We start from the raw sequence: 21,233 nt of genomic DNA on the forward strand, positions 1-21,233 counted from the left end.
AAGGAGGTGCGATGTCCCAGGTGAGTGTGGGGGATGCTCCCAGGCTGGCTGCGGTCTGTGCCCGGAGTGGAGCGCCTGCCCCCAGCGACCTGGGTCTGGTGGCAGGGATTGGGCTGCCCTTCTCAGGGCCTGCTCCGCCCTCTAGGAGCTCGCAGTCTGCTGCTGGTGGCAGGGGGAGTCCGAGTCCCACCTGCGGGAGTTTGCTCGTGCAGGGCCAGGCTGGGGGCTGTTCAGGCCCCATCTCATTAAAGGACAGCTGCAGCCTCTGCCATTTTACAGATGCGAATACTGAGGCCGAGGGGGTGAGCGGGGTCTGCCCTCCTCGGGGCAGGTTCCCGGCCTCCTCCAGAGCCTGTCTCAGCCCTCTCCTCGGGAGGGCGCCTTCCCCCCAACCGCCCCCTCCCCAGCACGCTGCCCCCCACCCGCCGAGGTGTCTCTGGCTTCCCCGCTCGTCTCTCCAGGGAGGGAGCGGGCGGCGTCGGCGGGGGACTGGGCGCGGGCCTCAGTTTCCCCACGGGGCCCGGCCGGGGGCGGGGTCCCGGGGCGCGGGCCCGAGGCGCGGGGGCGCGGCGGGCGGGTGGGCGGGCCGGGGGGCGGCGGCGCCACCTTAAGGCGGCTCTGCCCGCGGCTCCCGGCCGAGCCCCGCCGGAGGGAGGCGGCTCCGCGCGGGGCCCGCCGCCCGCGCCTCCGCCGACACCGGCCGCGGCTCGCGCGACCTTCCGCGCCCGCCCCGCGCCCCGCGCCCCCGCCCCGCCCCCGCCCCGCGCGCTCGGGGGGGCGCGGGCGCTCCGGGTCCCGGCCCCGCGCCGCCGCGCCCCTCCTGCTGCCTCCGGGCGCCCCGGCCCCGCCGCCGCCCCCCCTCCCCGGGATTTCGGGCTCCGGCGGCGCGGGGGCCTCCGCCTCGCCAGGATGTACCCCCAGGGCAGGCACCCGGTGAGTGGGCGCCCGGGCCGCGCGGGGGCGGGGGCGGGCGCGGGGGCGGGGTGGGGGCGGGCGCCCGGAGCTCAGCCCCGCGCCCCCCGCAGACCCCGCTGCAGTCGGGCCAGCCCTTCAAGTTCTCGATCTTGGAGATCTGCGACCGCATCAAAGAGGAATTCCAGTTTCTTCAGGCTCAGTACCACAGGTGAGGGGGGCGGGGGCGCCGCGCCCCGGGGGAGCCGCGAGCTCACCTGGGAGCTCACCTGGGAGCTCACCTGGGAGCCCCCGGGGGGCCCCCGGGCGCAGCCAGGCGGGGGCGGGGCCTCCAGGGTGCCGGGAGGAGGGAGCCCCCCTGCAGGGCCGAGGGAGGGCTTCCAGGTGGAAGCGCAGGTGAGGTGGCTGGGGACGCTCAGCACTGGGGCGCTTGGAGCCTGAGAAGGGGCGGGAAGGGACTGGACGGGAGGTGGGGCGGCGAGCAGGAAGTGGGGACAGGGGACTGAGCCAAAGCCATCACTTTGGAAACTGGCCCAGACCGGGTATCTCTGCGTCCTGTGCCTGCGCCGGGTGGGGCGCAGGGTGGGATCCCCATGCCCCTCTCCTTCCCAGCCTCAAGCTGGAATGCGAGAAGCTGGCCAGTGAGAAGACAGAAATGCAACGACATTATGTCATGGTGAGGGGCTTCGGGTGCCAGGAGCTGCGGGCGGTGGGGAGGGGGCTCCGCTGTGACTGAAAGCGCTGGGGGTTTGGCTCCCCGCTCACCCTGCCCCTCGGGGCCTCATTTTCCCTGTCTTGTAAACGGGGCTGGTTGGGATTCCTGGCCATCCTACAAACAATGAGGCAAGGATGTCCCCTCTCCCGATGGGCATCTCCGAGGGGCCAAGGTCTCTGGGCACCTCCTCCTGCCGCCCTCCCTGCTTGCTCCTCTGGTCTTCCCCTCTGGGCTTGGGGGGAGGCTCTGTGCCCTGCTGTGATTCCCCCAGCCTGGGGGCTCCCCGGAAGCCCCAGCATCACCCAGCTCAGGGCTGGGCACCAACTGGCACAGTAGACATTCCCAACTGGCTCTTCCTTTGCAGTATTATGAGATGTCCTACGGGCTCAACATCGAAATGCATAAACAGGTAACTTTTGGGGCTCAGGGGGTGTTCAGGAGGAAGGGTGAGGGTCTGGAAGCTGTGAGAGAGACCCAGCGCTCAGGCAGTCCAGGTCTTATCCTGAAATCTCTGGGACCAGGGGGCCAGATTTCAGCCTCACAGAAGGAAAACAGTTCTGAACTTCTGGAGACAGGGTCCAGCAGAGGTGAGAAGTGGGCAGGAGCCAGGTGTCCCCGTCAAGGAGGGCTTGCAGCAGAGGCTGGCAGCCAGGTCGGGCAGGCAGTGGAGGTGACTTCCGGCCCAGGGAGGTCCCTTTCAGCCCAGAGAGTCTCATGTTTGGAGGATGGATCCTGATGATCTGAGCTGGACCCCAAGCTGCTGTTGATGCTTTAAAGGATGTAAGATTGGCCCTAGTGCCCTGAGGGTCCGAGACTCTCATCAGCTTCTGAGTGTGATGCAAGGTTCTCAGACCAGAAGGGTCTCAAATGGACTCCAGTTGTTCAAGATTAACCCCGAGACGGGGCACCCAGGTGGCTCAGTCGGTTAAGCATCCGACTCTTGATCTCAGCTCAGGTCTCGATCTCAGAGGCGTGAGTTCAAGCCCCGTCTGTGTTGGGTTCCACGCTGGGTACCGAGCCTACTTTAAAAAACAAAAAGAAATGAACCCCAAGAACCTGACACTGACCTCAAGGTTCTCCGATAGATGAGGGACCCTGAAAGATTATGAGGTTGATGGGGTCTTAGGTTCTGTCCCTGAGACTATCAGAACAGGGTAGGGGTGGGGGGTGGAGCCTAAAACAACACTCCTTCCGGGTGGGTGGGAAGAGGAGGGGGAGTGGGCTGAGAGTGTGGGCTGCCTCAGGGTGCCCGCCCTGGTGTGCTTTTCTGGGTATGCGTGGGCTCTGCTGGCTCTGGTGTGGGCCGTGGCGGGGGGCTGACCTGCCTGGAGTAGGGCGTGGTCCTGGGGGTGCACAAAATAGACCATCTTACAGGGTGGGAGGGGGCAGGCAGGTGCTAGGGCCCGGCCCCCACCCTCCCAGTGGGAACTCAAGCCCCGTCCAGATGCACGAGGCACACAGCACCCCTCTAATCCTGGCAGAGGCAAAGCATAGCCTGACCCTGCACACACCTGGATATGCCATACCTGCCCCTCTCCCCGGCCCCCACGCAGCAGCTTTCACTCTGTTCAGCCTCTCGGGGCTCCCCTGGCTCAGATCCTGTCCCCGAAGACACCCGCTTGTAAAGCCACAGCCTCCCCCCCACTCCCTGTACTTCTGTGCCCAAACGTGTGGGCTTCCCCGCATACCAGCCGATTCTCCAGCTCCGACACCAGCAGATGTCCTGCGATTCAGCTTGATTCTGACACTGTCTGCCTGGAATTAGCTCAGACCTCACAGGTGCGGGGCTCGGCCCCACCGGCTGCCCCTGTAGCAGATGCCAAGCAAAAGTCTGGGTCTCTGGCCCAAGCGTCTGACCGTTGAGCTATATATAAATTGAGGGTTCCCGTAATCCCCACCTCAGGTTCAATAATTTGCCCAAACAGTCCCCAGAACTCAGGGAAACAGTTGGCTTGTTAGATTACCCGCTTATCCTATAGGATCGGATTCAGGAACAGCCAGATGGAAGAGAGGCGCGGGGCGAGGCATGGGGCGGGGGCGCAGAGCTTCCATGCCCTGCCCGGGTGCGCCACCCTCCCAGCACCTCCATACGGTCACCCACCCGGTCACCCACCCGAGGCTCCCCACCAACTCCGTTAGGGATTTTTAGGGAGGTTTCATTGCACAGACCCAATTGGTTACATCATCGCCGTTGCTGATTAACTCGACCGCCATCCCTCTAACATACTCAGGTGTTGAGAACAGCAAGATGCTCCCCGCCCCCATCACTGGGAAATTCTGAGAGTTTTAGGGGCTCCTCTGTACCAGGATGTGGGACAAAGACAAGATATATGTTTCTTTTTATTAGCCCAACACCACAAAGCCCTTCCCCTGAGCGTGGTGCACTGGGATCTCGGCCTGGCAGTGGCCCAGGTCGCAGAGGGAGCCTGTGCCCCCCAGAGACGGCCTGGGAGGGCCACTGCTTTGTTTGCGATGACCCCACGGCCCCTCGGTGCCCATCTGAGTTGGGCGTCTGGGTGGCTGCTTCCTGGGAATCTGTTGATTGTGTCTGTATCCGTCCCGGCCTTCCGGCTCCCGGCTGCCCTGGGCATCAGCTCCGCAGGCCGCGTCCTCCGCAGCCCGCCGTCCGCCCCCGAGCCTTGCCTCTCTGGCTTCAGCGTCGCCCCCTTTGCACCTGCTGGTGACGGCCCCCTACCTCCCGGGCTTTGCCAAGGCTTATTACATCTGGAGTGAGGGTCCCCCCCCCAAGCCTCCTCCCTGTTGTTTCCTGCCAGGCCGAGATTGTGAAGCGCCTCAGTGGTATCTGTGCTCAGATTATCCCCTTCCTGACCCAGGAGGTGAGTGGGCCTGTGGGGGCAGACGGGGAGCTGGATGACTGGGAGAGGGGGGACTGGTTCCGCCGGGGGGCCGGGGAGGGGGGACCGGGCAGGGGCTTCAGGGATGGACGGAGGTGGAGGCCGAGGGCGAGGAGTGGGGGCTCCGGCCCGGCCACCAGGCCGCCTGGGTCCGAGTCGTGGCCCTGTGCCCTTGGCTGCTTGCCTTGTCTGTGCCTTTGTGGTCATGTTTAGACAAGCTGATACACGCCAGGGCGATACTGGGTGCTAAGCAAGCACCCAGGAAGAGTTGGCCCTATGTGTGCTCAGTGCAGCTGGCTAGTCACGAAAGGGCAAATACCGTCCAGCTCCATTCCCGGGAGGTCCCTAGAGGAGTCTCGTCGTGCACAGAGACAGAGACGAGATGGTGGTGGGAGCCAGGGGCTGAGGGAGGAGATGGGGAGTCTCCGTGTGGGGAGATGGAAGGTTCTAGAGATGGAATGTGGGGGTGGGTGCACGACGATGTGAGTGTGCTTCGTGCCGCTGAGCTGTGCACTTAGAGACTGTTAAGATGGTGACTCGTACGTATCTGTAACCACAATAATAATTTTAAAAAGGTAGAACCGGGGCAGATGACATAATAAGCAGTGTGAGCACCTCACTGAAACTTAAAAAAAAGCGGGGGTGGGGTGCCTGGGTGGCTCAGGTAGCAGTTAGGCGTCTGCTTTTGGCTTGGGTCATGATGCCAGGGCCCTGCGATCAAGCGCCACATCAGGCTCCCGGCTCAGTGGGGTGTCTGCTTTTCCTCCCTCTAAATATTTTTTAAAATATTTTATTTATTTATTAATGAGGGACACACACACACACACACACACACAGAGACAGAGAGAGAGAAAGAGGCAGAGACACAGGCAGAGGGAGAGGGAGAAGCAGGCTCCATGCAGGGAGCCCGACGTGGGACTCGATCCCGGGACTCCAGGATCACGTCCTGGGCCAAAGGCAGACGCTCCACCACTGAGCCACCCAGGGATCCTCCTCCCTCTAAAAATTTAAATAAAATCTTTAAAAGGAAAAAAAAAGTTAGCCCTTGTAAGAATTCTCCAAGGGCCTGCCAGCCTGAGGACCTTTGCAGCAGCTGTCCCTGCTTCCTGTCTGGAACATTCCATCCACAAGAGACACCAGGGCAGGTCCCCCTGCAGGGTGGGTAAATGGAGCCCCCCCTAGTTGTGACAGCGAACAAAAACAGGGGGAGATGCTCATCTCGGATGGGACCTCGCCAAATCTGAGATTTTCTGGAAGCTCGGGAAGGAGGGATATCCTGGCTGGCGTGAGACTGTAGAGATGGTGTCTGGAGCAGAGGGTGGGGACCGAGTGGCCGCGGTGACAAGAGCAACACGGGAAGAAAGATGGTAAACGGACCAGGAAGTGAACAGTGACACACACAGGTGCCCCAGCGAGTCCATTCTAGCCCAGGGGTCGGGACGGTGTGGTCGGGGTCCACACCCCACCTTATAAATAAGGTTTTATGGGGACACCGGCAGGCCCGTTCAGGCACATGGTCTGCATGGCAGGATACGGAGAGAGAAGGTGCCGCAGAGAACCAAAAATATTTACTCTGTGACCCTTTACAGAAAAAGTGGTTAGGCCAACCCTCGGCCTAGACACGCTTACACGCGGGCGTGTGGATCCACAGCCGTGCGGGCACTCACACGTACATTCATCTGTTTCTATTTGAACGTATTACATTACGTTTCTACTTAAATTTGTATTAAATGAGATTAAGTGAAACGGTTCCTTCGTCACTTGCACGGCCGCATCTCAAGTGCTCAGTAGCCACCTGCGGCCGGTGGCTTCCCGACAGTGGGGACAGAGGACGTGTTGTCATTGCTTGAGGCAAGGAGAGGCAGGAAGAAGGGTGGCAGGGCAGAGGCCCCCGGGCTACTAGGGACAACAATTTCTACTTTGTGACCTGCTGCTGTTTTCCCCGGGTGCTGATTTAGACGGGACATTTGTGTTGTCACACTGGGGGTGCTCCTGGCACCGAGGGGGTGGGGGCCAGGAATGCTGGAAATAGCGAGCGCTGGGGACAAGGATGGACGGGAGCTGGGGCCTCGGAGGACACTGTGGGGGTGGATGGGGGCTGCCGGAGACAGGGAGCCCGAGCACCCCCTCCCGGTACCCCCGCCTCCCAGCATCAACAACAGGTGCTACAGGCCGTGGAGCGGGCCAAGCAGGTGACCGTGGGGGAGCTGAACAGCCTCATCGGGGTGAGTCCTCCCCGCCCCTACCCTGTCCTGGGGAGACCCCACTCCCGGTCCTGGGCACCCTGGAGGTGCTAAGGCTGGGGGTTCCAGGTGGGCGGCTGGAGGGGGCTCTGGCCTCTCCGGAGCCTCGGGGCGCCCCCCTATGCCCACACCCGGTGCCGGTCTCTGCTGCCTCTCGGGCCAGGGGCACTGCTGGGCTGCGGCCTGGCCCTGGCCCACCCGTCCTCTCTCCAGCAGCAGCAGCTCCAGCCGCTGTCCCACCATGCCCCCCCTGTACCCCTCACCCCTCGCCCTGCTGGCCTGGTGGGCAGCAGTGCCACGGGGCTGCTGGCCCTGTCCGGAGCTCTGGCCGCGCAGGCTCAGCTGGCTGCGGCTGCCAAGGAAGACCGGGCAGGTGGGGAGGCCGAGGGACCCAGAGGTGAGTGGGCCCCACAGGGTGGCGCTGGCCAGGGGAGCCCGGGTGCGGAGGGGGACTGGCAGGCCAGGCTGTCCAGAGCACCAGACTCCCCGAAGCGCCAGGGAGCGAGTGACCGGGCCCGCCCGGCCTGGGGTCAGCTTTCCTCCCAGCCGCTGTGTGTTCTTGGGCGAGCTACTGCCCGTCTCTGGACACCTGTCTGAATGTTCAGGGGAGGACGGGGGTGTAGGAAGGAGGAGGGGGGTTCTGAGCTGGGAAGGGGGCCCTATAAACTCCAGAGGGGTGCGCCCCTGGCACCACGAGCTACGAAACCCTCACCTTGTCTCCCCTCTCTCTTCGCCTCCCCTGCGTCCTGCCAGTGGACAGAGCCCCAAGCAGGGTAAGTTGCAGGACGCCCAGGAACTCGTGTGACATTCGCTCTGTATTCGTGGGTGGCTGGAGCCGGGGGTTCTGAGCTGATGGGGTCCTCAGAGCAAGACCCCCAGCAGCTGTCTGGCTGCGTCGCCTGGAGCCTTTTGCTGTGGGAGGTGCCCCTAGACTTCTTTTTATCAAAAGTTTGGCACCTTGAGCTTCTTTCTGCAAATGAATAAGTGAACGTGCGGGGAGTAGCCTCCACCCCCCCTTCCGTTCATCAACGCGTCCGTCATCCAGCTGATGTTGTCTCTCAGAGCTGCCCCGTAGCCCTGTGTGTAATTTTTATTATTTCTAAATTGTTTTTCTTTTTTAAAAGACTTTATGTATTCACGAGAGACACAGAGAGAGGCAGAGACACAGGCAGCGGGAAAAGCAGGCTCCCTGCGGGGAGCCCGATGTGGGACTTGATCCTAGGACCCCAGGGTCATACAGATGGGGAGACTGAGTCCCAGGGAAGGAGCCGACTGCCTGAGGCCCACAGGCAGGTTGATGCTGGGGGACGGGGATGCAGCTGACCCAGGCTTTGACCTTCGAAGGCCAGACTGTTGGCGCCTGTGGGCTGGCTTTGAGTCCTGTGTCAGCCCCTCCTTCACGGCACAGCCCTGCCTTCCCTTGGGCTCAGTTTCCCTGTCTGTATAATGGGATTAACCATCACCTCCCCTCACAAGCTTGCTGTGGGGCGTCAAGAACTGAGCATTGACTCTGCCCTCGGAAGGTCCCATTTCCCAGATGGGAAACTTGAGGCCCAGATCCCAATAACAGTGTTGGGGACCCTCGGGCTTGGCTATGCCAGGATGGGGTCTGGGGCCTTGGGGCTCTGACCCTCTGTCCCACCTGGCCCTGTCTCTCTGCAGAGCGCATCCCCCTCACCCCCTGAGAGTGTGGTGGAAGAGGAGCGGCCCGGTGGCCCGGCCGGCAGCGGGAAGCAGCGCGCTGAGGACAAAGATCTGTCGGGACCTTATGTAAGTGGGGGGCAAGCAGAAGACTGGGGCGGGCCCCCAGCCCTGCTGCTCAGAGCTGACCAGAGCCGAGCTCTGGCCGTGACTCTCTCACTCCAGGGCCCTCCATAGCTCCCCTTTGCCCACGGAGCGCGGGGCAATCAGAAGACCCCTGCGGGCCGAGCCCAGCTCTAGTTGCTCTTGTGTCTGAAGCCCCTGGACCAGGCAGCCGATGCCCCCCCTCCTGGATTTTGTTCCGGCCCGTGCAGCCCTCTGTGACTCCCCTTCCCCTGCCTCTCTAGGAGGCCCAGAATGTTCTGTCCTGCAGGAGGCTGGCCCTGGCCCCCCGCCCCCTCCAGGGCTGGGACCCCTCCCTCACTGTATGAGCCCGAGCCCCGCACCTGTAGTCTCTACCTCAGGCCCCCCCCAGGGCAGGGCCGCAGTGGAGGCTGGGGCTGGGGCTGGGGCTGCAGGGGGAGCACTTGTCACGTCCACGGGGCCAGCCTCACCCTGGTCCCACCTGCCTGGCAGCCCCAGAGCCCGCAGGTCCTCCTCTGTTTCTCACAGATGCCTTTGCTCCTTAAGAATCTAAACAGCTGTTCTATACACGTCAGGAACTCCTTTGGTTTTTAAAGAAGATAATTGGGGGTCGGTGGGAGGGGGTCAGAGAAGCCCCTCCTGCTGGGAAGACGTGGGCTTCAGGCTGTACCTTCGGTCTTCCTGGCCTTTCTGCTTGACACGGGGCAGCCCTGGACAACACTGTTTCCCCCAAGGGCCGTGGGGAGCCGCACAAGGAGGGAGAACTGATGTAGGGGCAGGCGTCAGGAGAAAATCCCTCTCGGGCAAGCTTGGAGGGCTGCCTGGAGGGGGCAAGCTGAAGGCCAGGAGCCTGAGGAAGGGCCGAGGCCATGGCTCTCCCCACACTGCACAGAGTGGGGAAACTGAGACCCGGGGAGGGCCCCACAGCACGTCGTGGGCATGCAGCTCCACCCCCCTCACTTTTCTCCACGAGGGACTCATGCCCCCTCCCCAGCGCCCCCCTGGACCCGAGCAAATGGCAGTCTTCTTTCCGAACCAAGTACAGGGGCCTCTGGAGCCCCCAGAGCCCTGATCAGACCTGTGTCCGCCCCCACTCCTGGGGACGAATAAGGGGACGTGGCAGGGGCACGGCCACAGTAAGCTCTCTTCCTCTCCTCTGTCCCCCCCCCCCCCAGGAGAGTGACGAAGACAAGAGTGACTACAACCTGGTGGTGGACGAGGTGAGTCGGGGTCCAGCGTCTGACGGCAGGGCCCAGAGGTCTGGGCACAGCGAGTGGCAGGTTTGGCAGAGTGTTGGATGTGGAGGGAAGGGGGCGTCCTGGCCCCCTCTCGGTTCAGGGTGTCTGGGATGAGGGGACAGCTCGGGACAACCTGCCCTCCATAGCACAGGCCCCAAGAACCCTGGGGGGCGGGCAGCGGCTTCAAGCGCCCTCGCTGTGTGACGGGGCGCTGTGCCCCCTTCCCGGCCTCACTGGCTCCCCAGTCAGGGGGGGACACCAAAAGCGAGCCCTGACGTAGACGTTGCCATGTGTGCTTATGGTGCAGGTACCCTCAATCCCATCGGATGGGGTGGATTGCAGGGGCCCAGCCTGGAGGGTGGGATGGGGTCTGGGGGGGGTACAGGGATGGGCTCGCCCTCTTTACCTGCTTCCTCTCCACTTAACCTCACCTCCTCAAACCCAGGACCAGCCGTCGGAGCCCCCCAGCCCTGCCAGCACCCCGTGTGGAAAGGCCCCCATCTGCGTCCCTGCCCGTCGGGACCTCGTGGACAGTCCGGCCTCCTTGGCCTCGAGCCTCGGCTCGCCACTCCCCCGAGCCAAGGAGCTTGTCCTGGTAAGGAGTGGGGGAGGCCTGGAAACTCACTTCGTGCATCCTGGGGACCTGGAAACAGATGCCGACACCTGAGATGTGGAGGGGGGTGGAAACCGGCCCGGCCGGGGTGTCCAGAGGCTTGTCCTTCGTGCTTATTTGTCACCCTCCTAAAATCCGCCTCGACTTTGCCCAAGTCCTTCTCCCGAGCGGGCTGGCTCCGTCGGGCCTAAACACACACCAAATACATACACGTTCTCCATCTTCTGGGGAGACGGTTGCTTGCTTAAGTAGGGAGCCCCGGAAATAAGCCCAGTGACCATCGAATCGGGGCCCAGGGCTGACTCCCGCCCTGCAAGTGTCCCGGCCCCTGCCCCTGAGAGGCGCTGGAGGCGCAGCAGCCCCACCTGAGGTCCGGGCAGGAGGATTACTATGGGAACAACTTTCTCCGCGTAGGAAGCGCCCCGGCACCTGGCACCCACGCGGGGCTCCATCTGTCCCGCCCCCTCCCCCAAATCTTCCCCAGGCCCGGCCAGCACTTACCCACTTACCCGGAGAGGGAGAGGGAGAGGGAGAGGGAGAGGCGGAGAGGGAGAGGGAGAGGCGCCGGTTTCTAGGCCTCCCCTCCCAGCAGGTTGCTATGGCGACGCAGAGGCTGGGGCTCACGTGGCATCTTCTGTGACCTCCTCCACTCCAGGAGGCCGAGGGGGAGGGGCGCCCGCGGCCTCCCTGTCCACGTGGTCCCCACCCACGGCCCTCGTGGGCGCCCGGGCGGCTGGCACGGAAGGCGGGCTTGGGGAGGCGAGGACGGAGCGAGGTCGCCAGGTTCCTGGCGGTGGGGGACGCTCAGCAGGAGGACAGGCGAGGAGCTCCTCCCCGAGGTCGCTTCCCCCCTGCTCAGGTGTCCACCCCTCCCCGAGAGACACCGCTCCCCAGAAGCAGGGCGGGCGGGCCCCTACTGGGTGCCAGTCCCTCGTCCTGGGTCCCTGTCCTCCTCCCCGTGCCTGTCCTCCTCCCCCGGTGCGGGTCTTCTGTCCTGGGTCCCTGTCCTCCATCCAGGAGCACACCCTGTGCTCTCCCGCCCCACACCCTGCCCCCTTCTCTCGCAGTGCGCCCTCTCCCTGCAGGTGTGCCCCTTGCTCAAGGCCAGTCTACACCCGCACTCGTGACCCTGTAACCCCTAGCCGTGTAACGCACTGCATGCCTTATCATACGCGTGCACGGTTCTGGCAGCAGGTGTGAGTGCCCCTCCCTGCGCCCGCTGTACCCCTGTGGGCAGGTGCTGTGCCCCTTCCTGCCCAGGCGCCCGCCTGCCACTCTCAGTGTGCGGACCCTCACGTGTCCCTGACACGGCAGAGGGGCACTAGCGGGGAGCTCCGTGGCGCGCAGGCACGTCCTGTGAGCCCGGGCCTAGCTCGCATACACCTGCTCCTTCCTCCCACCTGGTTTCTCACCAGAGCGTGGGCAGCAAGGTGCGGGGCACAGGGGTGTTCAGTCCTGACCTTTCTCCCCAGAACGACCTTCCTGCCAGCACCCCCGCCCCCAAGTCCTGCGACTCCTCCCCGCCCCAGGATGCGTCCACCCCCGGGCCCAGCTCAGCCAGTCACCTCCGCCAGCTTGCTGCCAAGCCAGCGCCTTGCACCGACAGTGTTGGTGAGCGTGGGCTGGGGCCCGCCAGACCAGGTCTCTTCTCTGGGGGGTTCTAGAAGATGCCAGGGGTGGGGCAGGGGCGGGAGGCCAGAATCTGTCCCTGGCCTGGCCTTGGCCCTTTCTGGGACTCAGAGCCCAGTGCTGCCTCTCTCTGGGCCTCGGTCTCCTCAGGGTCTTGGCTTGACAGGTGGGGAGGCCGAGGCCCAGAGAGGCACTGGTTTACTCAGGAGCTTTAGCCCTAGTGCACGGGCCGAGAGGCCTTGGGGTCAGACGGCCTGGGGTTTGAGGCCAGCCTCGGGTACTCATCAGCCCGACTTTGGGCGGGCGAGTCAAACTTCCTGAGCCTCAGATTCCCCATCGTTGACGTGGGGGTGCCGGTGTTCTCCGTTTCTGTCCTGTGGCCTGGCCCTGGCTGGTTCTGGGACCCCAGAAAGAATCAGCCCTGGGACCTGCCCTGAGGAGCTCCCAGGCGTGTGTGACCCGCGCTAGCATAGACAGAGGGAAGCAAAATGGGCCGGGGGTGGGGGTGGGGAGGCTTGATGATGTTGCTGGACATCGGCCCGGGGTTTTGAAGGGTGAGTAGGAGCTCAGCAACTGAGGAAGGAAAGCCAGAGGGAAAGATTCTCAAACATCTGGAAATATGACACGGTGTGGTGGAGCCTGGACCAGGGCACAGCCACCCCCAGTGAGCGGTCAAGGCCGTGGAAGGCCGGGTCTGGGTCCGGGGGGTCTGAAGACCTGTCTTTGTCTCTTCGTACTCAGCCCTGAGGAGCCCCCTGACACTGTCCAGTCCGTTCACCACATCCTTCAGCCTGAGCTCCCACAGCGCCCTTAACGGGGACCTCTCTGTGCCCAGCTCCTACGTCAGCCTCCACCTGTCCCCCCAGGTCAGCGGCTCTGTAGTGTATGGACGGTCCCCCATGGTGAGTGCTCGGTGTGGGGGCACCAGGTGCTATCGGCAGGATGCAGGGGGCGGCAGGATGCGGGGGGCGGCAGGATACGGGGGGCGGGGGTGCCGGAAGGAGAAACCAATCACATAAGGAGAGACAAGGGAATAGGGAAAGGGACGGGAAGCCCCACTTGGCAAGTGCATATGCATGTGGGAGGGTGATCCGAGGGTCCCAGTGGCCCACAAGCTGAATACAAAGAAACAACAGTGAGTGTGCTGCACTGTCGGGAGCAGAGACCCCCCGCCCCAGGGCTGAGGGTCCCCTTTAGGCCCCTGGCAGAGGACGTGCCATTGCTAGTCCTGTTTTCAGGGACTGTAATGATTCCAGCAGACTGCGGACGAAAGACTAGACCGGGGAGAGGACGAGAAGTGGGGTCTCAGGAGGAGTGGGAGGAATGGGGCATGAGACCTGTGAGCTGGGGTGCAGGGGGCAGACCCCTGTGGGCCCCAGAGGGCAGTACGGGGACAGATGGCTGAAGTGGACCAGGATGCCTCCAGAGAGAAGAAAATGCCGTCGTTGGGGACATCCCGGCCCCCAGGCTGGGTGGCACCTGGGAGGGATGTTGTAGAGCGGAGCTCAGCAAGTATTTTCCGCAAGAGGCCAGACAATAGTTTTGACTTTGGAGACCGGGTGGTCTGTGTCACAGGTCGCAGCTCCTCGTTTCTGCCTTCACAGCTCAGAGCCTCCTCAGAAAACATATAAATGAGTGGGTGCGGCTGTGTGCTAATAAAACTTTATTTACAAAAAGAAGCAGGGGGCCAGAGGTTGCCAACTGTGGGGTTCTAGGTTCCCTGGGCAGGGAGACTTTGGCGGGAGCCTCTGCTCTCCTGTCTGCAGTATGGCTGGAGGACGGGACTCCTCCTGGGGAGGGGTTGGTGAGCGGTGAGGGATCCTCTGATAAACAGAAACACGGCAGGTGAGCCTGGGGGAGGGCAGAGGTGGCCTTCAGTCCCCTGCCCTGTGACACCCCCTCTGGCATTTTGGCAGATGGCATTTGAGTGTCACCCGCATCTCCGAGGGTCATCCATCTCCTCCTCCCTGCCCACTATCCCTGGCGGAAAGCCGTGAGTATTGGCTCGGGGCTCCTGTCAGGTGCTTACCTCGTGGGGTGGGGGGCTGGGGTTCCCAGCTGCCTTTCCAGAAGGTCTCTTTGAGGGGCTCTGGAGAGAGGGGTTATGTAACAAGCAAGATGTAGACCATTGCTTCTCAATGGGGGGGCGCTGGGAGGGGGGTTTTGCCTCCCTCACCCCCACCCCAGGACGTTTGGCCTGTCTGGTGATATATTGGGTTGCCACGCCCACATCCGGCCTCTCGTGGGTTGGGGCCAGCCATCCTGCTGCAGGCCCTGCAGCGCACAGACTGGCCCCGGCCCCAAGTACCCAGGAACTTCCTGCCGTGGCGGAACGTTCTGTACCTACAGCTGTCCAGGCTGATTGCCATCAGCCACCTGTGGCTTTGGCCACTGAGGAACCGGAGTTGTAAATGTATTTAAGCTGAACTGGCCGCCCGCGGCTGGTGGCACCCCTGGGCCCCGTTCTCGGGAGCCCTCCAGGCATCTCCCAGGGCTCGCGCACCGGGCACCGGGCTAGGCCTTTAGCACCCCGCTGACTGTTGGGTCACCTGTGATCACGGGGTTCCTTCCCCGAGGGCGTGGGGGCACCCGGGGCGGGGGGACGAGGGTGCCACCTCCAGGGCTGACCCTCCCCGCGGTCACGGTCCTCCTCCTGTCCAGGGCCTACTCCTTCCACGTATCTGCCGACGGGCAGATGCAGCCGGTGCCCTTCCCCTCGGACGCGCTGGTGGGCGCGGGCATCCCGCGGCACGCGCGGCAGCTGCACACGCTGGCGCACGGCGAGGTGGTCTGCGCGGTCACCATCAGCGGCTCCACGCAGCACGTGTACACGGGCGGCAAGGGCTGCGTCAAAGTGTGGGACGTGGGGCAGCCGGGCGCCAAGACCCCCGTGGCGCAGCTGGACTGCCTGGTGAGGGCGGGGCCCGCCGCCGCGCGGGGCGGGGCTTGTTCGGCAGGGTGGAGCTTTGGGGCCGTGGGGGCGGGGCCTGTCCGGCAAGGCGGGGCTCGCAGCCTATGGAGACTGGACCTGGTGCCCTGGGGGCGGGGTTTGCCGGGCAGGGCGGGGCTTGGAGAGTATGGGCGGGGCTTGTCCGGCAGGGCGGGGCTCGCAGTCTATAGAGACTGGACTTGGTGTCCTGGGGGCGGGGCTTGCCCTGTGGGGCGGGGCTTGGAGGTATGGGCGGGGCTTGTCCGGCAGGGCGAGGCTCGCAGCCTATGGAGACTGGACCTGGCGCCCTGGGGGCGGGATATGTCGGGCAGGGCGGGGCTTGGAGATTGTGGGCGGGGCTTGTCTGGCGGGGGCGGGGCTCGCAGCCTACCGTGATCTGATCCGTGCTCTGGGGGCGCTCTGGGGGCGCTGGGAGGCCGGGGCAGGAGGGCCAGCCCCACGCCCTCGCTTCTCTTCTGTCCCAGAACCGGGACAACTACATTCGCTCCTGCAAGCTGCTGCCGGATGGCCGGAGCCTGATCGTGGGCGGCGAGGCCAGCACCCTGTCCATCTGGGACCTGGCGGCGCCCACCCCGCGCATCAAGGCCGAGCTGACCTCCTCCGCCCCCGCCTGCTACGCCCTGGCGGTCAGCCCCGACGCCAAGGTCTGCTTTTCCTGCTGCAGCGACGGCAACATCGTGGTCTGGGACCTGCAGAACCAGACCATGGTCAGGTGGGTGGTCCTGCCCCCTCTGCTTGGGTGCCGTGGGGGCCCGGGGTGGCCTGGGAGGGCACTGGAGCGGAAGCAGCTCCGGAGTGACGCCCGGGCCCTTCTCCCCGCAGGCAGTTCCAGGGCCACACCGACGGCGCCAGCTGCATCGACATCTCCGACTACGGCACTCGGCTCTGGACCGGGGGCCTGGACAACACTGTGCGCTGCTGGGACCTGCGGGAGGGCCGCCAGCTGCAGCAGCACGACTTCAGCTCCCAGGTGCTGCAGCGGGTCTGCTGGGAGGGCCGTAGAAGTTTCTGGAACCCGGAGTCCCCTCTCCACCCAAGGCACTCACTTCCAGAGGCCAAGTGGTTCAAATACCCGATGTCTGTCCATCTGTTTGTCCTTAAGACAAATCCACAGGCCTCTCCCCTTAATTCTCCCAGGACAGCTACAGGGAAGCACAGAGGAGCTGATTCCTAGGAAGCTGTGAGCCCACTAAGACCCTCAGATCGCTTTCCCAGATGCTTGTGCCATGCCACCCCCTTATTCCTTTGTTCCCCCTCCCCCTGGCCTTCAATCTCCTGACCACCCCCTACCCCCCACCGCCTTCACCCCCCTCTGGGACTCAGCATAGTGGAGCCACTGATCTGGAGAGACAGGCAGAGGTCGACACAGAAGTTGCACAGAGGTCTGTCGAGGGCGCTGTGGGAGTCTGGGCTGAAGGATGTAGCGACAGGGCTGGACAGAATCGGGGGGCTCCTCAGGGCTGGGCAGTCACCCAGGTCCTCTCTCCCACTGCCTCGGGACAGGGTGGGAGCTCCGTGGCCTGACATCTAAGACCCCCAAACTCTGGTCTCACACACACCATGCCCGGCCACACCTCTAGACTGCTCCACTTACTGTGCCCTCCAGCTGACACGCTTTCCCCTTCCTTTCACCAATTGGTGAGCTCCTGCTCATCCTTCAGAACCCACCTCCGTTTTGCCCTCTTCCTGGAAGCTTGGGGGTAGCTGACTCCCAAACCCTTTTCTGTTCTACCTTCCCTTCTCTTTAGTTTAAAAGTCTCTTTGATAAGGAAGGCAGGGTGCAGGTGGATGTGGTGGCCGGTCCCTTGCCCCCGAGACTTAGATGGGTTGTTCTCTGGGGACACCGTGGTGAGTATCTCCCATCCCACTGGGCCACCTGTCTTTATTATACAGGGACGTTTCTGTGCGGCCAGGAGAGAACACGTAAAACCTTGTCTCCTCTCTGCTGTCAACTTAGGGTTCTTGCCACATGTGTCCCGTCAGTTAGATTGTGAGAAGTTTAGGGCAGAGCAAGACCTCATTCTGCTCTGGGCCTGCTCCGGCTGGGGCGCGGGGTGATGAGGCTCCCGAGCCCCTGCAGATCCAAATAAAAGGAGGTGTTGGCAAGTGGGGCGCGTTCCAAGCTGGGAGTCCGAGGACCTGATCCTTTGCGGCTGCGTGACCTTGAGCGAGCGGGGGGCCTCAGCTTGCCTTCCACCATCTGCTCAAGGGGGGCGGCTGTCCTCGGCCGGCTTCACGCCCGCCCACCCGCCTCCCAGAGCTGTTGTGCGTTCGGAGCGGATAATGGATGTGAGGCCCCAGGGTTCCGTGTAATTCTGATTAATATTAATGATTTGACATGCAGTTGCCTGCTGTGTTCCAGGCCCTGGGCCAGCTGCCTCTCCATGCGGGGCTGCGGCGGGAGGGCGCCGGACCTCCCCCCTCCGCCCCCTCTGGGCATCCTCCAATATCTGCAGCGGGTTCTGATGCCCCCTCTTCCCTCTGCACCCCCAGATCTTCTCTCTGGGCCACTGCCCCAACCAGGACTGGCTGGCGGTGGGCATGGAGAGCAGCAACGTGGAGGTCCTGCACGTCCGCAAGCCAGAGAAGTATCAGTTGCACCTTCACGAGAGCTGTGTGCTCGCCCTCAAATTCGCCTCCTGCGGTGGGTGCTCGGGCTGGGCGGGGTGCTGGGGCGCTGGGGCGGGCTTTGCCAACACACAGCACAGCACTAGCAACCCACAAGGCAGGACACAGGTGCCCGGTGGAATTCGAATTTTAGCAGATCACTCGTTAGTGTGAGATTTTCCCAAGTATTGCACGGGACAGACTTACACGGAAAGGCCACTGCTGTGTAAATGCCTACGTGTTCAGGAGATAGACTTACACTAAAAAATAAGCCAAGTGATTTTTAGTGTAAGTGTATCCCAAGCACGTAGACTACAAAGAATAAATGACGATGCTCGAGGCGCCTCTGTACTAAAAGTGATTTGTGATTTTCCCGAGACTCGAATGTAACTGGACATCCCAGATTTTATCCGGCAGCCCTCTCCTGGGGGCTCCCCCTTCTCGAAGCCAGACCGAGCCCCTTGGGGGGTGCCCCCCTCGTGAGAGCAGGGGCGTCCGAGAGAAAGGGAGAGGCCGGCCCTGGGTTGTCTTTGCTTCCTCCCTCCTGGAACTCCCCCGGCCCTCCCCTCCCCAGGGCGCTGGTTCGTGAGCACCGGGAAGGACAACCTGCTCAACGCCTGGAGGACGCCGTACGGAGCCAGCATTTTCCAGGTACTCGGCAGTCTGCAGCCCCCAGGGCAGGGCAGGGTGTCCCAGAGCCCCCAGGTGGTTGGTGGGTACACCATGTCCCCCGAGTCCCCCCACCCCAGCCAGGAAGCTGCAAAAGCAGGATCTGCAAACTGGCCACACGCCACATCTGCATGCACCCTGGGTTCTTTTTTTAATTTGTGTTCTTAACTTTTAAAATACGTATAAAATTCACCATTGTAACCAACTCTAAGTGCGCAGCTCAGGGCACGAAGCACACTCACCCCGCCCTGCACCCACCCCCACCACCGCCTCCAGAACCTTCCATCTCCCCACACGGACCCCCCCCCACCGCTCCGGCTCCCACCACCTCCTCTCGGTCTCTGTGGACAGGCCTCCTCTGGGGACCTCCTGGGAGTGGGGTCCTGCGGGAGGTGTCCTCAGGGTCCGTCCATGTGGGGGCAGGTGTTGGGCCCCTTCCTTCCTGGGGCTGGATCGTGTCCTGGGTGTGGATGGGCCTCCTCTGGGGACCTCCTGGGAGTGGGGTCCTGCAGGAGGTGTCCTTCTGGGTCTGGGTCCCCGCCCTGAGCCCGGTGTCCTCAGGGTCCGTCCATGTGGGGGCAGGGGTCGGGGCCCCTTCCTCCCTGGGGCTGGGTGGGATTCTAGAGTATAGATGGGCTGCATGGTGCTTATCCACTCACCATTTGACGGGCACCTGGTTTGCTTCCACGTTTGGGCGACTGAATCATGCTGCCGTGGGCACGTTTTCATGTCTGGGGCAGCTGTCTTGGAGTGGAATTGCTGACAACTGTGTAACCTCTAGACAAACTCTCCACCCCCCCAGCAGTGCACGTGGGTTCAGAGTCTCTGCATCCTCACTGACACTTGTTATTGTGTCCTTTTTGTTCGTAGCCATCCTAGTGCGTGTGGGGCGATTTTTTTTTTTTTTTTTTTTTTTTTTTTTTTTTTTTTACATTTGTAAAGGGCAGTACAGCAGAGGGAGAATACTGTGACGCAGGTTATTTTGGCCTCTGGACTTGTTGGCTAGAGATGTATCTGGACCTTTGGCAGAGCCTGAAAACTCCTCGTTGGGCCCTTTACGGGTGTAGGTCGTCGTGGTGAGCCTTAGCGAGCCACCACCCTCGCTGTGCCGTGTGGCCTCGTGCCTGGCGCACACGCTCTGAGCGTCCAAGAGGGCAGGGCCTCAGATCTCTCTTGGTGTCAAGAGAACAGAGGTCCTGCCCTTCCCAGGAGCGCCGTCACCTGTCCTGAGGCCCAGTTTCGGTGGATGTTCCCCCTGGAACAATGTGTCACCCTGCTTCCCCTGTCATCGCCCCCCACCCCCTGGCCTGGGAGAGTCCCGAACCCCCTGCCAGCTGCCCCATCCCGCATCCCATCCTGGCCCCAGCCTCGACTGCAGGGTGGAGACGGCAGGGTCCCTGGGTGAAACAAGGCTCATTCTTGGGGGCAGGGACCCCCCCACCTCTGCAGGCACCTGCCTCTTCCCACCTGCCCCGCCTCACCTCCCCCTTCTCTCCCTCCCCTCATCCCTGTCCCTAGTCCAAGGAATCATCCTCCGTGCTGAGCTGTGACATCTCCGGGAATAACAAGTACATTGTGACAGGCTCAGGTGACAAGAAGGCCACCGTGTATGAGGTGGTCTACTGAGACCCCCCCATGCCTGCAGCCCTGGCCTGGCTCCTGGGGGAGGGGCGTCCCGGACAGAGACCCCAAAGGCCCCCCTCTGCTCCTACCTTCCAGTGCTATGTCCCGTCCGCCCTCTGGCTGCCTCCCTCACACCTGCCCTCGCTGGACCCATGGGGGGCTGGATGGGCAGGTGGACTTTGGGGAAATAAATGTATTTATCACAACTGCCTTTCTGTCCTGGGCTGGAGGATGGGGGTCGGGGGAGGCATCGCTTTCCCCCGGCCGTGACCGGGGGCAGGCTGGGTGGGAGACAGGTGTGCTGTGGGGCCGCACGGCGCAGGTGATGCCCAGGACCGGGGCCCGGCCCCCACGATCTGCGCGTGCCATCTGGGAGACGGCAGGGCTCCAGGACGGTGGAGATTCGCCGTCACGACGCGTGGCTTCAGCACCCGGCGCAGCAGCGGAGGGAGTCCCACGCGGCCTTGCGTGCTCGGGCCCAGGGCTGCTGTGCACCTCACTCCCGGCCCAGGGGACAGGATCATCCCAGGGTGCCGCCCGCGTACACAGAGGACTTACTGCATGCAGCACGTGGCTCTTTGGGGTGCTTCCCTCCGACCCCCACAGGTGATGCTGACAGGCTGGTGCACAAGGACGCCTGGCCCACCCCGAGGTGCTAGTAAGCAAGCAGTCCCAGAGGAGGTGACGGTAGAGCGTAAACCGAGAGCTAACGAGGAGAAGCAGCCGCTGCACCCGAGTGTGCAGGTCCAGAGGGAACCGCGTGTGCACAGGCTCGGAGGGAAGGAGCTCGGCCGGTGGAAACCAGGCCGGCGGGGGCTGCAGCCCAGGCTGCAGCAGAGGGAGCCTATGGACGTGGGCCAGCCCGGGCGGGGCCGGCCTCAGGTCTAGGTTCTGGAAGCTCCTGTGGAGGGAGCTGCCCGTGGGGGGGGCCGTGGTGAAGCAGGGACACTGCTGGGGACCTCCTGGGTGGAGATGGCAGGGTCCCTGGGGGAAGCCAGTCACACTCCGGGGAGTTTCGGAGAGGAGAGTTTCTCTGGGCAAGGAAAGCAGACCTGTTGGCACCATCGGGGACGCTTATCCCGGAGGGACAGGGCCAGCAAAGGCTGTGAGAGCCCCCGAGGGAGTGGGGGAGGAGAAGCCAGCCGGCAAGCGACTGCTGTCAACTACTCTCTCCCCACTCACTCGATGCCAGGCACGCCACCCCCCCCCAAAGTCACAATGACGGCTCCAGTTCACAGATGTTGCCATGTGCCCCCCCCGGGGTTAGGTCCACTCCGAGGTGAGATGCACCCACCTACTGCAGCGGGGCTCTCGGGAGGGTGGAGGACCCCATCCGTCCCTGGGTGGGAACCCCCCTCCGGGAGGGGTGAGGGGGATCAGCTCACCGGGACAGG

At 63.3% G+C, this 21,233-nt stretch overlaps 1 protein-coding gene and 1 long non-coding RNA gene across 4 annotated transcripts; one reads left to right on the forward strand and one right to left on the reverse strand.

Annotated features, from left to right (window-relative positions):
- The first annotated feature begins 777 nt into the window (after positions 1 to 777).
- On the forward strand, positions 778 to 20,045 carry TLE2 (TLE family member 2, transcriptional corepressor). Of its 3 annotated transcripts, none has more exons than XM_072721855.1 (20): positions 778 to 933; positions 1,026 to 1,123; positions 1,525 to 1,588; positions 1,992 to 2,036; positions 4,402 to 4,464; positions 6,633 to 6,707; positions 6,939 to 7,122; positions 7,479 to 7,498; positions 8,388 to 8,495; positions 9,686 to 9,730; positions 10,194 to 10,343; positions 11,834 to 11,972; positions 12,732 to 12,892; positions 13,907 to 13,983; positions 14,652 to 14,901; positions 15,405 to 15,652; positions 15,763 to 15,910; positions 17,434 to 17,584; positions 18,122 to 18,198; positions 19,735 to 20,045. In XM_072721855.1, exons 1-20 carry the CDS (start codon positions 910 to 912, stop codon positions 19,840 to 19,842), a joined length of 2,235 nt encoding a protein of 744 aa, XP_072577956.1. In that variant the 5' UTR covers positions 778 to 909; the 3' UTR covers positions 19,843 to 20,045. The 3 variants fall into 3 exon arrangements, with proteins under 3 accessions (XP_072577956.1, XP_072577958.1, XP_072577957.1); XM_072721857.1 differs by having other exon boundaries at positions 12,732 to 12,856; XM_072721856.1 differs by having other exon boundaries at positions 6,942 to 7,122.
- Positions 7,833 to 11,182, reverse strand: LOC140593980 (uncharacterized). Its single transcript, XR_011994517.1, has 2 exons — positions 10,871 to 11,182; positions 7,833 to 10,548 (listed from the first exon to the last, which is right to left on the reverse strand). It is a non-coding gene; the product is annotated as an uncharacterized lncRNA (long non-coding RNA).
- Positions 20,046 to 21,233: the final 1,188 nt, after the last annotated feature.

Source organism: Vulpes vulpes, chromosome 9, assembly GCF_048418805.1.
Source record: "Vulpes vulpes isolate BD-2025 chromosome 9, VulVul3, whole genome shotgun sequence".
In the NCBI taxonomy this organism is placed as follows: domain Eukaryota; kingdom Metazoa; phylum Chordata; class Mammalia; order Carnivora; family Canidae; genus Vulpes; species Vulpes vulpes.